Source organism: Vanellus vanellus, assembly GCF_965231255.1.
Source record: "Vanellus vanellus genome assembly, chromosome: 1".
NCBI classification, from domain to species: domain Eukaryota; kingdom Metazoa; phylum Chordata; class Aves; order Charadriiformes; family Charadriidae; genus Vanellus; species Vanellus vanellus.
Genome location: NC_138905.1, coordinates 122,933,315 through 122,946,647, shown reverse-complemented (window position 1 = coordinate 122,946,647; position 13,333 = coordinate 122,933,315). Strand labels below are relative to the sequence as shown.

General features: G+C 43.1%; 1 protein-coding gene across 1 annotated transcript in view; it reads right to left on the bottom strand.

Annotated features, from left to right (window-relative positions):
• Positions 1-5,827: 5,827 nt before the first annotated feature.
• Positions 5,828-13,333, bottom strand: part of UMODL1 (uromodulin like 1) — a gene marked incomplete at both ends in the record, with an annotated part of 46,768 nt that continues 39,262 nt past the window's right edge. The window contains 3 exons of the mRNA XM_082490052.1: positions 5,828-6,015; positions 9,419-9,503; positions 12,538-12,697. Of these exons, the coding sequence (XP_082346178.1) occupies positions 5,828-6,015; positions 9,419-9,503; positions 12,538-12,697 (433 nt within the window). The remainder of the gene's footprint in view (positions 6,016-9,418; positions 9,504-12,537; positions 12,698-13,333) is intronic.

Here is a 13,333-nt window from a genome sequence, read left to right as displayed (position 1 = left end):
TCAGTGCCATTACATGGCACATGCAGGAGAACAGGGTGATCAGGCCCAGTCAGCATGGGTTTGTGAAAGGCAGGTCATGCCTGACAAACCTGATCTCCTTCTATGATAAGGTGACCCACTTAGTGGATGAGTGAAAAGCTGTGGTTGTTATCTACCTGGATTTTTGCAAAGCTTTTGACACCATTTCCCACAGCATTCTCCTGGAGAAACTGGCTGCTCATGGCCTGGATGGGTGTACTCTTTGCTGGGTGAAAAACTGGCTGGATGGCTGTGCCTAGAGAGTGGTGGTGAATGGAGTTAAATCCAGTTGGTGTCTGGTCACAAGTAGTGTCCCCCAGGGATCGGTGCTGGGGCCTGTTCTCTTTAATATCTTTATCAATGATCTGGATGAGGGGATCAAATGCACCCTCAGTAAGTTCGCAGACGACATTAAACTAGGCGGGCATGTTGATCTGCTTGAGGGTAGATTGGCTCTGCAGAGGGATCTGGACAGGTTGGACCGATGGGCTGATGCCAATGGCATGAGGTTCAACAAGGCCAAGTGCCGCTCCTGCACTTGGGTCACAACAACCCCATGCAGCGCTACAGGATTGGGGCAGAGTGGCTGGAAAGCTGCCTGGCAGAAAAGGACCTGGGGGTGTTGGTGGACAGCCAGCTGAATATGAGCCAGCAGTGTGCCTAGGTGGCCAAGAAGGCCAACAGCACCCTAGCCTGCATCAGGAATAGTGTGGTGAGCAGGACTAGGGAAGTGATCATCCCCCTGTACTCGGCACTGGTGAGGCCCCACCTTGAGTACTGTGTTCAGTTTTGGGCCCCTCACTACAAGAAGGACATTGAGGTGTTGGAGTGCGTCCAGAGAAGGGCTATGAAGCTGGAGAGGGGTCTGGAGGACAAGTCTTATGAGGAGCAACTGAGGGAACTGGGGTTATTTAGCCTGGAGAAGAGGAGGATGAGGGAAGATCTTATCACTCTCTACAAGTACCTGAAAGAAGGTTGTAGAGAAGTGGGGGCTGACCTCTTCTCCCTGGTGACAAGTGATAGGACGAGAGGAAATGGGTTCAAGTTATGTCAGATGAGGTTTAGATTGGATATTAGGAAACAGTTTTTTCACTGAAAGGGTTATTAAACATTGGAATAGGCTGCCCAGGGAGGTGGTGGATTCACCATCCCTGGAGGTGTTTAAAAAAGGGTAGATGTGGTACTTGGGGACATAGTTTAGAAGTGGTTTTTGTCAGGGTAGGTTAATGGTTGGACTTGATGATCTTAAAGGTCCCTTCCAACCTCAGCAATTCTATGATTCTATGATTCTACGAATCTATGAATAGATTGAAAGCAGCGTTGCAGAGACCTTGGGGATATTGGTGGATGAAAAATTGGATGTGAGCCAGCAATGTGTGCTTGCAGCCCAGAAAGCCGACTGTATCCTGGGCTGCATCAAAAGAAGTGTGGCCAGCAGGTTGAGGGAGGTGATCCTCCCCCTCTACTCCACTCTGGTGAGACCCCACCTGGAGTACAGTGTCCAGCTCTAGATCCCTCAGCACAGTAAAGACATGGACCTGTGGCACTAGGTCCAGAAGAAGGCCACAAAAATGATAAGTAGGCTGGAACACCTGTTCTATGAAGAAAGGCTGAGAGAGGTGGGGTTGTTCAACCTGGAGGAGAGAAAGCTCCAGGGAGACCTTATTGTAGCCTTTCAATATATAAAGGGGGCTCATAAGAAAGACAGAGAATTTTTACTAAGGCCTGTAGAGACACAACATGTTTTAAGTTGAAAGAGGGTTGATTTAGAAGATGAGGGTGGTGAACCACTGGAACAGGTTGCCCAGAGAAGTTGTGGATACCCCATCATTGGAAGTATTTAAGGTCAGATTGGATGGGGCTTTGAGCAACCTGATCTAGTGAAAGATGTCCCTGCCTGTGGCAGGAGAGCTGGATTACACGATCTTTAAAGATCCCATCCAACCCAAACCATTCTGTGATTCTATGATACCTCAATTGAACAACCTGGTTTGTGCCTCAGCATGAAAAGGAGACACAAAGGGTCACAGCGCTGAGAAAACAGTGATTGCTAGCCACTGAAACAGAACAGAAAAAAATGACAAATAAAATAATGGGTGGGACCTGTGCAACACTTTTGCACAGGGATGAGAAAGAAAGCATTTGGAGCAAGTGCTGGTGCTCTTCCCTGCTTTTCACACTCGAGTCCAGTCAGGTCTACTAATGCCCTCAGGTCTACTAATGCCCTCAGGGTAGGCTTCATTGTGGGTAAGCCCTGAATATGCTGCTTTTGGAGCAGCTGTCAGAACTGTACAAATCAAATGCCCGGGGAGGCTGGTGTGACACTGGTTTTAGATTGGATCACCACATTGCTGCAATACTATTATTGGACTGGGAACATTAAATACTCTTGGCTGTCTTTGCTGCAAAGCATGAAACTAAGAATACGTTTTCCCTTTGTAATGTTGAAGAGTGACCCTTAGTAAGTGCATGTCCGTAGTTGTTGGTAATTGCAGTCCATTGGTGTTTGGATAAGGTCATGTATTGTGTTTTGAGTGATGTTTGAACATTATACTGATACTTGAACAGTTCTTCAGAAGCTGCCACATCCGCACAATGTACATCTTAATACCTGTGACTACATCATAAAAGGAAAATATAACAGTACAAAAGTCAACAATACGTTTCCAGCGTACTTTTATTAAGACACCAAAACTCTGTTAAACAGACTTAGTCACAACAGCACTTTCTGCTGAGCATGCAAGGTATCAAATACAAGCTACTGCTTTGCATGTCATCCTGAAGACTAATGTTCAGTTTTCGTAAATGGCTTAGCTCCACTGAAATCAAGAGGCAAATCTCTAGTCCTGTCACTGTCACACAGTTCATGATTGTAAGTACTAAAACCTAGAAAAATATTTATAGTAAAATAGCTTATCCTTTCACTGTGTGCAGAAGGTAAACACATTATATATTTGAGAGCAAACTGAACAAATGTTAAGACTCCTACACAATAAAAAGCTAATTGTTATGTTCATCAGACTCTAAGACTGCAAAGAAAATGCAGTTTCACTACTGAATTGCAATCAAATGGATCCTTTTTTATATCAGGACCTGGTAACTGATATTTTAGCAAGGAAAAGACAAGTCAAAGTTTTTTACTCCTTACAGATTCACTTGAATCAAAAGCAGAATGCAAATGATTATTTTGAAAGATATTGATGTATTTACAAGGTGTATATATAACCTCTAAGATCAATCAGCACAGCCTGTTGCAAAATGTGGAAGTTATTTATAACTATATGCTAGCATTTATACGCTAGAGTTATTTATAATGGTGTCCGTTGATCTTAAAGAGGGATTAGCTTGTTCACTGTAAATTACTGAATTACATGTAACCCAGACGCAGCAGATTCTGTCACTGTGTAGGGGGAGTGTATGGAGCAATCAGAACCAAGGGGTGGTGGGAACACGTTACCACACTGCTTTACTCTCCATCTTCTAACACGCTCACTGTAGTGGAGGTTTGGGGCAGCAGAGTGAAGAGCGCTCTGCGAAAGAGTTCTGCAGGAGATGCTTACTGCGTGGAAAAGATTTTTGTGCCATTTTATCCAGCTGAACACACTGTTGTTGTACCCAGTGGAGCACGTAAGCTAAACCTGTGCTGCTACATTAATGGTAGGGTCTTGCAGCCAGGCAAAATTCAGCTCAAATTTATAATTACTGTGTTGAAATTGGAGTGCTCTTACTTAGGTGGCCAGCACATTCTGTGGCTCGACTGCACAATCATTGTGGTCTAATTAAACAAAATATATAGGTACCAACTGCCTTATCTGAAACACATGGGCTGCCAGTAGCAAAAATAGTTTCTTTTTTCTTTTTTTTTCTCCGGGTTCTTATCGATTAAATAATTTACAATCAAAGCTCAAAACTCAGGCCGAAGAACACTCTGAGTAGGTTAAGCTGCAGATTCGTGGTGCCTTTTCTTTATTTGGTGGCAAATCCAATACTTGTTCTCCAGCTTCTGTATACTTAAGGCGTTGCACAATTGGGTCTTCAACATTGCCTCAAAGTTTCAACCCCACCTTAAGTAAATAGTGAATTACAGACTGAAAAGGAGATCTCTCTAAGGGTTTGCTGATTTTCTTCCTGGAATATTTATAGAAACATGCAGCTTGTCCAAAGTAATGGGACAGGTGATGCTAAGCTGGGCACGCAGAAACGTGGCACAGTGGGAGAGCCAAATCTTAGAACTTGAATAGAGAATCATGAGGAAGTCTTTCTTTTTTCCCTTCAGTTTTATCCGTGAAAAAAAAATGCCAAAATTCACTTCAACCTGGAGCTGCAGTGACAAATATTTCTTAGGACGCCAGGGAAGAGCCAGACTGCTAAAAAAAAAAAAAAGAGGGATACAGAAGCCAGAAACCTAGAAACCTTTCATATGCGAAATTAATTTGGAAGAATCAGTGTTGCAACCAGTCCTGACCACCATCATGAAGAGTAATGAAAGCCAAATGCTGAGTGAAGACAAGCTTCAGTTCTCCCTGTGATGAGACGTGATCCCGCTAGAAAAAATAAAAAAAAAACACTAATCATGATTGAGAAAGGTAATCAACTACCTTCCAAAGAAAGTAAATACATAGCAAGAAGAGCTGAATAGTTCCAGCATCTAAAAGGAGCCATTAGCTGAGATTCTAACATGCTGATTGTGTATAAGCATGACTCCAGGGGGTGGTCTCCATAATGTAAGACGAGGGGAACTAGAGGTAATAGTGACTATGCAAGAATTTACAAGCAGATAGCTGGGGTACAGTCTTCCTTGCCCTTTCTCTGTGATATATGTTAATCCATTATTATACTTAGTGATGCAAACCAAATTATCTGCAAATACCATCATGATGAGTCTAGGGAATTTACTGTGGTCATGGCAGCTGCATTGTCATGTATGAGGCCTCCATCAGGAAAGATTTACTAACTCTGGTAACAATGGCAAATAAGGCTGTTTCCAGGAGCAGAATTCGATCTGATCCAGGAAACATCCTTGAGTTGTGAAGCAACGGTTAGGTGTTCTTTTTCAACAAGTCAGCTTTCTCACCTATCTCTCCTCCTCTTAAAGGGACAAACACACAAACTGTGGTGGAGCAGCTAGAACACACTCATTTTACAGAAAATGTGCTGAATCCTATGGCATTCTGGAAAAGTGTTAAATTCCCAAGTTGCAGGAGCAGAACATGTTGTAGTGGTTAACATTCCTCAGAGCTTTCTTTTCAGACTCTCTGCAGGCACTTGTAAGCACTGCCTATGCATTATCAATATTTCAAGGTCTTTACGTCTAACATCCCACTATTTTCTCAAAAAACACTGCTCCCCCAAAAAAAGTTAAACCCAAGCTTTTGCAGACAGGGATAACTTATGAAGCAAATTAGCTTCTGAAGCAGATTTATAAAGAGAGTGGTAAATTTTCTCTCCTTTATTGTACTAATCCATGATCCAAAACCAGGAGTGATATGCTTTTTGTGGAAACGGTTACTGTGTTCTTCTAAAGCGGTGTGTCATTTACTCTGACAGAGACTGAAGCCATGAAGGAAGATGAAGAAAAGAAGGCTGTCTTCCTCCTCTGTAGTCTGCAGCATTTGAAAACAGGTGAGAATAGTAGGGATTTCATTCATACTTCTATGACCTTCAACCACAGCAAACAGGACAGGAGGTTCAAATACCCTTAAACAGAGGATGCTCGTCTGCAAGTATTTAACCATTTCAGGAAGAGATAAATAGCTAAAAAAAGTGACTGATCATGATTCAGTACTTACATCTTGTAACCTGGAAATCACTAATCATAGAACACTTGGTAGCTGAAGTTGTCAGACTTGATTCTGAAGTTGTATTTTCCCATCTTTTGCTGGTACTGGAAAATGAGAAGGCTCACAACTCCCACCACAAAAGCAAACACAGCAAAGACAATGAGGATGATGTATCCAACTCCCATCCCAGCCACCTTCTCTCTCTTCAAATCAGATGCTAAAAAAAACCACAACAAGTGAAAGAAAAAAGCATTGAAATTCCTAAATGTTTTCCTGGGGTAAGAAACCAGCTTTGCCTACAAATTAGCCAGCATGCATGTTGAAGCACAGAGCTGTGATGCAGAAGTGAATCAGCCTTTTGGGGAGGGTGATTCTCCTGGAAAGGTCTGTGAGCCCCAGTCCAAGTTCTCTTTTCACATACAGGTGTAGAGTCCCTGCAGACATGAGTGTGGTGTGTCTTTGGAATTTGACTGTACAATTTTCTGTTGAAATAAGAATTAAAGGATCAGCACTGGTGACATTTTGAAATGTTGTCTTACTTTCAGATTGACCCTAGAGGCAAAGAATTCTCCCATCTTAATCATTATTAAAAGCCACTTGATTTGCTTTTATCTCATATGTAACACTTTTTTAAACATAAAGTATTTGGGGAAGGACTCTCTATGTGTGCTGGGTCTCTAAGCTCCCATCCTAGTCAGCAGAGATCCCACAGGGGTAGTCAGTGGAGGCAGGTAAGTGAGTCATGCTGAAGTGGTCACCATGGGCTCAACTCTGTAGCCTAAGCACAGGCATCTAGTGCCACCTGAGAAGCCCAAGGACCTCTACAATGTCTGCACAGGTCTGGCAGACATGGCATGGGACCTGCAGGAGACCTGTAGTCTTTTGGAATAGCACCCAGACACTGAGGGGAAGGAAAGAACAGGACACCATGGGTCATGAGCACTAAATGCCTATGTGTGGGCAGGAGTCAAGTCCCTTGTTGCCCGCTGTCTCCCCAGGCTCCACTGACCAGTGACACAATGTGTTCACCTGGTTTGCCTGTAGACAATTCCATGTATTTGTCCAAATCTGCAAGTAGAATCCCCTCTCCCTGTAACATTATGCCTCTATTCATGGTTGTACATTACTCTTGCACACTTCTAACTCATTCTTGTAAATGCTTGATGCGCCTACAAAAACATCTATTTGTCTGCATACATTTGCAGGACAGCACTTATTTAGCCAAGCACTTGTGCACTTCCTGAGATGCACAAAAGACAAGTACCAATGCATGCACACCTCTAATTAGAGACAAGATCTTTGGCCAAAGGGCGTTGTCGGCAGCCAGGGAGGTATGCAATAGTGGTGTCCAAGCTACATAACCTCCAGGGCATCATTCCAAGACAGGCCAAAGCAGTGTTACACAATATATTTAGGCTTATTTCTGAATTTCATTGTGAAACAAAGGAATAAAAAAGAAGACACAGAGTGGAAATGGCAGCCTGTAGCCAGACGCAGACAGAACAGGCCTTCCTGAGGACATGTATGAATGGTCCTTGCTATAGCGTGTGGCCAAGCAGCGTAAGCAGAGCAGTTCATGCTTTTTTCACGTTTCACTGCAGCATCTTACCTGACATCATAATTCACATTGTCTCCTTCAACATAGAGGTGTATATCACTATCTCAGTCTAGCCTTACACTTACAATGCGATCATAGAATTATAGAATTGCTGAGGTTGGAAGGGGCCTTTAAGATCATCAAGTCCAACCATTAACCTACCCTGACAAAAAACACTTCTAAACTATGTCCCCAAGTACTACCCTTTTTTAAACACCTCCAGGGATGGTGAATCCACCACCTCCCTGGGAAGCCTATTCCAATGTTTAATAACCCTTTCAGTGAAAAAACTGTTTCCTAATATCCAATCTAAACCTCATCTGACATAACTTGAACCCATTTCCTCTCGTCCTATCACTTGTCACCAGGGAGAAGAGGTCAGCCCCCACCTCTCTACAACCTCCATTCAGGTACTTGTGGAGAGTGATAAGATCTTCCCTCAGCCTCCTCTTCTCCAGGCTAAACAACCCCAGTTCCCTCAGTTGCTCCTCATAAGACTTGTCCTCCAGACCCCTCTCCAGCTTTGTAGCCCTTCTCTGGACGCACTCCAACACCTCAATGTCCTTCTTGTAGTGAGGGGCCCAAAACCGAACACAGTACTCGACGTGGGGCCTCACCAGTGCCGAGTACAGGGGGATGATCACTTCCCTAGTCCTGCTCACCACACTATTCCTGATACAGGCTAGGGTGCTGTTGGCCTTCTTGGCCACCTAGGCACACTGCCGGCTCATATTCAGCTGGCTGTCCACCAAATGAGTGAGTATCCAACTTGGAATTAGGAGACACCACCTTGTAATGCTACCTTTGCCTAGAAATTGATGTAGTACAACCCAAATAAAGCTCCCCTCACCAGAGTTCCTTTTGTTAATGACCATTTTTCAATATCACAAATGCGTCGGGGTGTCTGGTGAAAATGGGAGTGAGATCTACTTGATGTAAGTGCTGTACAAAGCAAGCTGTATTAATTGCTAAGTTGTTGGTTTTTTTTTTTTTCAAAAAGTACTAATTCTGAAATGAACACTGAAGGCCTATTCTAACAGCCCAATACTTGCATAAAATAGAAGAAAAATACAATATGCTCATTTCAAGTTCTGAAAGAAGATTGTGGCCATCACAGCATAGGAGAAAAAATACCCTGGATCCATCAACTGTCCAGCGTTAACTTATCTCCACAGTCAGAAGAAGATTAAGTGACTGGCAAAACAGGCAGCCAGCAGGAGGAAAGGGTGTGACTTCTGTTTATTCTCAGTAGCCGTGTGTTAAAACTCTGATGTTGGTGTGCACAAATACTCCCAATGAGTGTTTTACACTAAGATATGAATGCAAATGGTTGGAGAAGGCCAAATGACAGAAAATATTAGAGGCCACAGTTGCCCTCGAAACCATCACTCAGGGTAAACGCAGAAGAGGCAGACGCACAACAAATTAGACCTTGCTTGGACACGCTGCTGGTGTTCAATCTCTGTTAACCTGACTGTTAACTAACCACTCTGCCAGATTAACCAAGGTGCTGTGCATCAGCTAGGCTCTGCCGCCTTCCCCCATGGTAGTAACAAAGTCAACAGCAGGGAGTCTAAGGAAACACGACAACGTAATCTGTTATCTCCTCTGATTTTGGACTTCAGAGCTCAATATAATTACGGTCGAACAACACTATAGAGTAAACATTTGAAAAACTGATTGCAATCTAAAAGTTCCAAGCTGCTTTCACACTTTACAATTGCAATAACTGTTTGATTTTGTGCCTGTTGTACTTGCTACCCTGTGCAAACAGCTGCACGAAGCACTTTATCCTCTCCCTTTACATTCCCTTGACAATCTGACAATCACTTCACCGAGGAGGCCACATGCCTTTCCACACTGCCACATGGCTTCAGTAAGAACACTTGCTCGTGAGAAAAATACGCAGAGTGGCATGAAAACCTTGTATCACAGGTCGTCAGGTTCCTTTGCCAGTGAAAAAGAATCTTAAAATGGTGGTTACTCGGTGTCCCCTTTTTGTAAGCATCTATTCATAACTCACCAGCTGATTTACACAGGGGTCCCCAGGATGTTCTGTGCGTAGCGATGGTTTCACCGATCTTCAGGGATCGCACTGCATGGCATCTCTGCAACAAACAATTCAAACTCCAACAAGTAATATGGCTTACTAATTAAAATACAAAGCCTTCTGATGAGCGTGTGGAAGCCCAGTGCTATTCTCACTCATTGGGGTTCTTGTTTCTTAATGTTATGCTCTGTTAAACTGAAATCGGCACCAAATGTAAGTTCAAAAGAAATGGCATTAGGGAAACATCAGTATAAAATCTGTAATAAGTCACACTGGAAAATACTGCCGTGAACAGACATTTCATACATTCAATCTCTTTCTTTTCATTAACTTTCTGTTTGTTCTAGAGAAACCTTATGGGAGAATAAGCTTCTCATTATTTCTATATGCTAAGGTTTTGCAAACATTTTTGGCTGGATGTTTCTGCTGCCCATGGCAGGCACAGCAGACACTACAACCAGCACCAGAAAAAGCAGCGGCAACTTTCAGCCCCTGCCAAGCTGTGTGTCATTTTGAAGCAACGCACAAGTTTTCAGTGACATGTGAACCACTAACCTCGGAACTACTAGTTTGAAAGCCCTGCCCTGTGAAATATTGGGGATTAACTGCTTTAGCTTTGTGTGAGCAGCACTCATAGGACACACAGCACGCTCATCTTCTGCACGCTCCCTCGGTAGCACCGTTCAGTTTGTTTGCTACCTTGTTGTTTTAAGTTGCAACCTAAAGGTCTCTGATATAGGAGCCGTAGCCTGTCGAAGTTATTCAAAATGTACTGTGGGTCTCCTGGAATTTTGCATAAAACCAGAGGAACTGCGGTACCATACTATAATCAGCAAAAGAAAGCTGGGAAGTGCAAGGGTGTCTTACCAGCTTGCCTACACGAGAATGTCTCACCAGTGTTACCAACCCGGTTACACTGAAAAACCTGTAAAATCCACCGCGAGCAACGGTGTCTTTAGCTGGGTCGGCCCCCTGAAAAACACCCATGTAGTTGCCACTTTGGCCTACCCTTGAATATTTTTCCCAGATAGGTGGATCCATTAGAGAATACAGTTACATAGCTGCTCCTTGATTCTTTGGTTCCACGTGGCCATGGAGCAGCAACATTCCACCAAACATGCATGGTGGTGGCACATCACTCCTCTTCCTGTTCAAAGACATGTTTCTTACTCATTTCTTGCTACATTGCTCCCCAGCCTGTCTGGTTTTTTCTACTTTAAACTTTAGAGCACATTACTCTTTTCTGCCAAGAAAGGAACGAATAAAAAGACTGGGTAAGAAGAAATAATGCAAAATGTAAGTCTCAATTTGGTGAGCAAAGAGCTGAAGCAAATCTGCCCTGAAGTAAGTCAGTATCCTTCAGAGTAGCGGACAGATCAGAGGATCAGATCCCAGACCCTGGGCACTTTCCCAGACATCGCACGTTATTTCCAAATATACTCTGTTCTTGCTCCAATTTTCCTTGACCTTTGCACCTCCTGCAGCTCCCCTTCCCTTCTTTGCAAAAGCCATTGTCGTCCTTTGTATATGTGCCTGGTACTTGTCTTCTCCACGTAACGTTTTAATTTCAATCTAAGATACCGAATTCACTAACTTTTCATAGGGGGTAAATTTTGTATAGGAGAAAGAACAATATATCTCATACATAGGTAAGAATAATGTAGGAATGAATAATATAGAACACATGAAAGAAGAGGGCTTCACTGATTAACTCTGCTGTGCCTTGTTTACCCCTGTAATTCACATCAAAGCCAGTCCTTTAGTTAATTCTGTGATCTAATCCATACAGATAAGCCTGCTCTAACAGCAAACGCAGTGGCAAATCAACTGTTTGGTTCCTTACAGCAGCCATAGCAGCCCACGCAGTCCCTGTCCTGCCCACCCCTCTTATTCCCCGGCCTCGCACCCGCCACCACGTCCCTCCCCAGCTGTGCAGGGCACACAGTGAACTCGGGGAGGGCGCCACCTCCTCCAAAGGAGGGCATAGGCTGGGGGTTGCTGAAGCACTGATTTTCAACATGCATATGCAGCTGTGAAAACTGGAGCCATCTTTCCATCTGTCAGTTGTGTTTCCTGTCGTTACTTTTTTTTTTTTTTTTTAATCTGGAGGAAGCTTTATACTTTGAGAAAGGAAACAAGTATCTTCTGCTAGCCACTTTTAATCTTTTAGGAAGAGATCGTTTGCTTTATAATGGGCTTAAACTGAGTTATTTAGGGCTAGAGGAAAGTGTTAAACAATGGAGGAACACCAAACTCTTAATGAAAACATCCTTGATAGAAAAAGAACCAGGAAGGTTGGCAGAGGGAGAGGAGAATTCCTGTGTGTCCACTATAAAGTAAAAAAAAAAAAAAAAAAAAAAGCCATCAACAAAACCCATTTTTTTTTATTTCTATGGTAGCAACACATTTTTAGATGAAGCAGTGTGTATCGCTTACTTAGAAGTAAAAAGAAACAAAGCAATCCTTTGGAGCACAGACAGAAACTGAAGCTGCTATCAGAACATTGCTTGGTCTATTGCTTTATAAAGCAATAGTTTTTTTAAAAGCCATAATAAATACTGTTAGAGTCACAGCCCTAGAAACTTAATGCCACCAAGCTTCCTTTCCTGACACCTAAACCCGCACCTGGACAAGCAAACCTCAAGGGGAAAGAAAAAGACAGAAAAACATCCCAAATCAATTTACTCAGACTTTCCTGCAGACGCTGCCAATATAGGTGCTCACTTTTTTGTGACACGTCCATCTGAGCTGACACGTTTCTGAACAGCCTGTCTCATTGTGACTTCTGTTCATTGCCTTCTGGCCACCCCTATGAAGAGGCGAAAGGTTCAGTTCTCAGGTTCCCCAACTTTGATTTCCCCATCTCTGTGCAAGCTCCATGCTTTTAACTGTGAGGGTGAGGAACAGGAAGAAAGGTAGACACTTCCATATGGTTGTAGTTCTTCTCCACTCGTCTTTGCTCTCAACAGAGAATGAAGGAAAGCTTCAAGAGCTATTTTAACCCCTGCTTGGAAATATTACTCCTTTGATTCCATAGCAGGACTGCATATGGCATGGTGGAGAAAAATAGCTCATTAGAGCAAAACACTTACTGTCCTGCAGGTTCTTCCTGGTGTCTCCATACAAATACGTATTTTGCAGTGTAGGTAAACCACAGAATTGTTGACAAAGGAAAAAATCTTCATCTTAAACTGTGCTTTGCTTGAATTCCCATTCTCTAGCAGTGTAGTGTATGTATTTGGGATGGGACAGCTGAAAAGGAAGAAAAAAAACCATACATAGCAGCTAGGGCTATAGAAGGCATGTTGTGGTTATAGCACGTAACTCAGGTTGTAAGGCTTCCTTAAAAAGCCTCAGCCAGACCCACTATCACCAACTCTCCATCAGTGCAGGGGTGATAAGGGGCTATTTGCTGCTTGATTCTCACAGTATCCAAATAGAATAGGAGATTCGAGAAGCGGTTTGAGAGTTGGAAAAGGAGGGAAAGAGTGACAGAAAGAAGGATTTAAACTTGGCTTCGCCAAACACAAAGTGAGATAACATCATATTAAAAGGAATAGCTTTTGTTACTGGGAAAATGACTATCCTGTATTTTAAAGCGGTAGGTGAGCCCAGGGAATATGACATCGGGGTGAGATCAGGGATCCAGACAGGAACAAACCTCCTCTTTTACCAAAGGCTGCATTAATATTGTCTGTGAGTCACAACACATAGGAATCAACTAACCTACACCTTCATTGATGAAAGTCACATAAGCTCTTGGTAATATCTAAACCACAGCGAAATCGATAAAGCACACACTTTTCAATGTTCTTTTGCTACTGACTGCCAAACCCTATTTCTTCAGGTCAAAAGTACTATTCCTTTACAAAACTATGGGGAAGACAA